This window comes from Protobothrops mucrosquamatus, unplaced genomic scaffold (genome assembly GCF_001527695.2).
Source record: "Protobothrops mucrosquamatus isolate PMUCROS unplaced genomic scaffold, P.Mucros_1.0 scaffold5637, whole genome shotgun sequence".
Lineage (NCBI taxonomy): Eukaryota > Metazoa > Chordata > Lepidosauria > Squamata > Viperidae > Protobothrops > Protobothrops mucrosquamatus.
The window spans coordinates 10,855-16,856 of NW_015391491.1; the positions used below are offsets into that span (position 1 = coordinate 10,855).

Below are 6,002 nucleotides of genomic sequence, written 5' to 3' on the forward strand. Positions count from 1 at the left end.
CTATGAGAGCCACATCAATTCCGACCAGTCCTCGGTCAACGAGTGGAACGCCATGCAGGATGTCCAGTCCCACCGCCCGGATTCCCCAGTCCTCTTTACGGACGTGTAAGTGGATTGGTGCACCCTGCTAGACTCCCACAAGGACACAAGGATCAAGCAAAGGAAGAGGGGGGGAAACCATTTTTACAGATAGTCTTGACGTACGAGCACAGTGGAGGCCAAAATTCCCAACTCTAAGCGAGGCTGTTGTAAGTAGAGTAGAATAGAATAGGAATAGAATAGAATAGAATAGAATAGAAAATAGAATAGAATAGAAAATAGAATAGAATAGAATAGAATAGAATAGAATAGAACAGAACAGAACAGAACAGAACAGAACAGAATAGAATAGAATAATGAAAAGAATAGAATAGAATAGAATAGAATAATGAAAAGAATAGAATAGAAGGATGAAAAGACTAGAATAGAATAATGAAAAGAATAGAGTAGAGTAGAATAAAAGAATGAAAATAATAGAATAGAATTAAAAGAATATAGAATAGAATAGAATAGAATAGAATAGAATAGAAGAATGAAAAGAATAGAATAGAATACAATAGAATAGAATAATGAAAATACTAGAATAGAATAGAATAGAGTAGACTAGAAGAATGAAAAGAATAGAATAGAGTAGAGTAGAGTAGAGTAGAGTAGAATGAAAAGAATAGAATAGAGTAGAATAGAAGAATGAAAAGAATAGAATAGAAGGATGAATAGAATAGAATAGAATAGAATAGAATAGAATAGAATAGAATAGAATTCTTTATTGGCCAAGTGTGATTGGACAAACAAGGAATTTGTCTTAAGTGAGTTTTGTCCCATTTTACGACCTTTCCTGCCACCGTCGTTAAGTGAATCACTGCAGCCATTAAGTGAGTCACACGGCTGTTAAATGACTCTGGCTTCCCCATTTGGCTTTGCCCCGTCCGAAGGTCACAAAAGGAGGAATCACGTGACCCCAGGACGCTGCGACCGTCTTAAATACGAGTCAGTTGCCAAGCGTCTGAATTTTGATCAGGTGACCCACGGGGGGCGGAGGCTGCAACGGTTGTAAGTGTGAAAAAGGGGCCACGAATCAACTTTTGCCAGGCCCCTGGAGGAACTTTGGAGAGTCCCTAAACCAGTGGTAGCGAACCTATGACAGGGTGGCACTCGGGAGCCCTCTCTGTGGGCACACGTGCCGTTGCCCCAGCCATGCCTCCCCCCGCAACCCCTCCCCAGCAGCCCCCCTGGAGGAGAGTCGCCCCCGAGCGTGGCCCACACGGAGCAGCGCAGCCAAGGACATGGCAGCCAGGCAGCGTAGACAAGACTCTGCCCTCATACCCCATTGCACACAGTTGATGGGTGGCCTCGCTGGAGACACACGGAGGAATGACCCATTTTATGTCCATTTACTTATTCATTAGATTTATGATAGGATAGGATAGATTATAGAATAGATTATAGAATAGATTATAGAATGGAATGGAATAGAATATGGAATAGAATATAGAATAAAATATAGAATAAAATATGGAATGGAATAGAACAGAATAGAATAGAATAGAATAGAATAGAATAGAATAGAATAGAATAGAATAGAATAGAATAGAATAGAATATGGAAAGAATGGAATGGAATAGAATGGAATGGAATGGAATAGAATATGGAAAGAATAGAATAGAATAGAATAGAATAGAATAGAATAGAATATGGAAAGAATGGAAAGAATAGAATAGAATAGAATAGAATAGAATAGAATATGGAAAGAATGGAATGGAATAGAATAATGGAATGGAATAGAATATGGAAAGAATAGAATAGAATAGAATAGAATAGAATAGAATAGAATAGAATATGGAAAGAATGGAATAGAATAGAATAGAATATGGAAAGAATGGAATAGAATAGAATAGAATTCAAAATAGAATAGGAATAGAATAGAATAGGAAATGGAAGGGAACGGATCATAGCAGAATAGAGGGTGCGGCCGCCATGGCACTGCTGGGCGATCTGCGGTGGGCCCTGGAGGCGGTGAGTGGCCCTGCGGGCCGGCAGGGTTGGAGGCGGAGCGGGGGTGGGGCCAGTTTTTGGGTACTCGGTCTCTAAAAGGTTCGCCATCACTGCCCTAAATGAACGGTTGCAAGTAGAGATGGGAAGGCCTGGATAAAAAAATTTTAAAAACCCTGGAAAAATCGAGGAAAAAAAAACAGGTTTTCTCTTTTTTCTTTTGTTCTAAAGCCGTTTGGGGGGTGGGGGAAAATGGGGAAAAAAACCCTGGTTTTTTTCCCCCAATTTTCCCAGTTTTTTTCCCCCAGGCCTTCCCAACTCTAATTGCAAGTTGACTTGTAAAGTAGAGCCGAAGGAGAACCACTGGAGGCTTCCAGGAAGCCCCCAGCCCAAAGGATCCACCCCCACCCCCCCTTTGGCTGAGCTGGCCTGGCCCTTCCTGGGCTCAGGCCATTGATGGCATCGGCCGGCTGCCTTTGGAGTCGTCCGGGACTTCATCCCCTCGGATGAGGCTTGGCTATTTTTATAGCCGGTGATAAAGCCGGAGGCGGCCCGGAATGCAGGGGCCAGTTCTCGGTGCCATATAAGGAAGCCTGGAAGGGTCACCTCTCCAAGAAAGGTAGGGGGTGCCAGAGGGAGGACGGCGCTACAAAGCGCGCCGATGCCCTTATCGGTGCAGGGGGCAGGGGGCCACCAAGCTGATCCCTCGGTTATTCCAGGGATGCTGTCCAGCTGCTTCCTCAATTTCCAGCCTGTGACCTTGAACCCACTCAGCTCTGAGTGGCCTGGCTGGAGACACACGGAGGAATGACCCGTTTTATGTTCATTTACTTAGTCATTAGAGTTACGATAGGATAGGATAGATTATAGAATAGATTATAAAATAGATTATAGCAGTGATGGCGAACCTTTTAGAGACCGAGTGCCCAAAAACTGGCCCACCCCCATTCCACACCCCATCCCTTGCCCTGCCTGCCCGCAGGGCCACTCACCGCCTCTAGGACCCGCCGCAGATCGCCCAGGCAGCCCAGCAGCGCCATGGCGGCCACGCCCTTTGCCCACACCCCGCAGCATCAACTGATGCGTGATGGGGCGTGAGGGCAGAGTCTTGTCTACACTGCCTGGCTGCCATGTCCCTGGCTGCGCTGCTCCGCGTGGGCCACGCTCGGGGCTGACTCTCCTCCAGGGGGGCTGCTGGTGAGGAGGGGATCGTGGAGGGAGGCAAAGCTGGGGCAACGGCACGTGTGCCCACAGAGAGGGCTCCAAGTGCCGACTCTGGCACCCGTGCCATAGGTTCGCCACCACTGGATTATAGAATAGTAGAATGGAATGGAATAGAATATGGAATAAAATATAGAATAGAATAGAATAGAATAGAATAGAATAGAATAGAATAGAATAGAATAGAATAGAATAGAATATGGAAAGAATGGAATAGAATAGAATAGAATAGAATAGAATAGAATAGAATAGAATAGAATAGAATAGAATAGAATAGAAAATGGAAGGGAACAGAACAGAGCAGAATAGAATAGAATAGAATAGAATAGAATAGAATAGAATAGAATAGAATAGAATAGAATAGGAAATGGAAGGGAACAGAACAGAATAGAATAGAATAGAATAGAATAGAATATGGAAAGAATATGGAAAGAATAGAATAGAATAGAATAGAATAAAATAGAATAGAATAGAATATGGAAAGAATGGAATAGAATAGAATAGAATAGAATAGAAATAGAATAACAGAGTTGGAATAGAATAGGAAATAGAATAGAATAGAATAGAATAGAATAGAATAATAACTTTATTGTAACTCTGAATGTGCACTAATCGGCATACATTAAAACGAAATTTCATTGCATTCAGCTCTCAAAGGGTCGCCACCTCCGATATACGCTACATAACTATGACAAAAATAAATAAGTAAATACAGATTATGCCTATACCCACATATATTATATGACATAGAGAAACCACACAGTCTAGTTCGGGCTATGTATACATGTGCCTGGCGAGAAAAACGAATCTGGCGCGGTTTACCAGATGGACGGCGTAGGGAACAAAGTTGTCACAGAATGGGTGGTCCTGCTATAAATACTTCAGAATCTCCTCCCAGAGGGGAGCAACAGGAACAGACCGTGAAGTGGCTGTGTGTGTGTGTGGTCTCTCTAACAATGTTTTGAGCTCTTAAGCACACATCGGATGACGTAGTCCTCACCTTAACGACCACAATTGGCTGAGCAAGAGGGGATGTTGAGTGGGTTTTGCCCCATTTTACCACCGTCCCTGCCACCATTGTTAAAGTCCGTCGCTGCAGTTGTGAGGCACACGGGATTGTTAAGCGAATCGCTGCACTTAGCAACACGGTCGTTAAGTGAATCCCCACTGACTTTGCTTGTGAGAAGGGTATCGCGTGACCCCGGGAACGCTGCGACCGTCATAAAGATGAGCCCGTCGCTAAGCGTCTGGATTTTGGGACGCTGCGGTGGCCGAAAGCGGTCAGAAGTCACTTTTTGTCGGTGCTGTCCTAATTTTGAACGGTTATAAGTCGAGGACTAGCTGTATGGGGCTGCCCAGGGACTCTGGGCGGCTTACAAATTCTAAAACGATGAAACCGTTTTATGAAAAAAAAAACATCCAAAGGAGGAATAATTAATAAATAAACGAAGCTGGATGAGGGGGACGTAGAGACGCCAACCTCAGTTGCGCCGGAGGGAAAAGGGGAGGGGAGGGACAGGAAAGGAACACATTCAGGGGTGCTGTCAAATTCTGCACCCCTTCCTTGCCCGCGTCCGTGTCCTCCTTCCGGTTTCCACCGTTGTGGCTTCCCTCGTTTCAGCCCCACGGAGCGCGAGCGGACGGAGCGTCTGATCAAGACCAAACTGAGGGAGATTATGATGCAGAAGGATCTGGAGAACATCACGTCCAAGGAGGTGAGTGGGGTGGGAAGGGGACCTTCGGGGAACAGGGGGTCCAACTATTCTCCCAAGCACCCAGCGACAGATGGAAACTGATCCAGGAGAGAAGCAACCTGGAATTCAGGAGAAATTTCCTGACAGGGAGGACCATTCACCAGTGGAACGGCTTGCCACCAGACGTGGTGGGTGCTTCAACAATGGAGGTTTTTAAGAAGAGGTTGAAGAGTTCACTTGTCTGAAATGGTCTAGGGCAGGGGTAGGCAACCTTGGCTCTTTTATGACTTGTGGACTTCAACTCCCAGAATTCCTGAGCCACCATGGCTCAGCTTGGAAGCCTCTCCCTTTTCCCTCAGCAGGGCTGGCTCAAGAATTCTGGGAGTTGAAGTCCACGAGTCATAAAAGAGCCAAGGTTCCCTACCCCTGGTCTAGGGTCTCCTGCTTGAGCAGGGGGTTGGACTAGATGACCTCTGAGGTCCCTTCTGGCTCTATTCTGACTGATTGATCTTGGACCGGGTCTCTCCACAACTTCTAATCTTTCACTCCTATGGTCTGGCTGGGGTCAGCTTTGACAATATCCAGCCATCAAGTGTTAAAATAGCATTTTATTTCAAATTCTTTTATTTGAAATATTTTATTTTTTAAAAATGCTTGTTGTTCTCTCTCTCTCTGTGTCTCTGTCTCTCCCTCCCTCCCTCTCTCTCTCTCTCTTTCTCTGTCTGTCTCTGTCTGTCTGTCTGTCTCTTTCTCTCTCTGTGTCTCTGTCTCTGTCTGTCTGTCTCTGTCTTTCTCTGTCTCTGTCTCTGTCTCTCTCTCTCTCTCTCTCTCTCTCTCTCTTTTTCTCTCTCTGTCCCTCCCTCTCTCTGTCTGTCTGTCTTTCTCTCTCTGTCTCTCTGTCTGTCTCTCTCTCTTTATCTGTGTCTTTCTCTCTTGTCTCTGTCTCTCTGTCTGTCTGTCTCTCTCTGTCTCTGTCTCTCTCTTTATCTGTCTCTCTCTTTCTCTCTCTGTCCCTCCCTCCCTCCCTCCCTCTATCTATCTGTCTGTCTCTTTCTCTCT

At 45.2% G+C, this 6,002-nt stretch overlaps 1 protein-coding gene across 1 annotated transcript in view; it reads left to right on the forward strand.

Moving 5' to 3' along the window:
• Positions 1-7: 7 nt before the first annotated feature.
• Positions 8-6,002, forward strand: part of LOC107299871 (protein phosphatase Slingshot homolog 2-like) — a gene marked incomplete at both ends in the record, with an annotated part of 12,826 nt that continues 6,831 nt past the window's right edge. Inside the window, 2 exons of the mRNA XM_015829213.1 lie at positions 8-105; positions 4,871-4,964. Coding sequence (XP_015684699.1) covers positions 8-105; positions 4,871-4,964 — 192 coding nt within the window. The remainder of the gene's footprint in view (positions 106-4,870; positions 4,965-6,002) is intronic.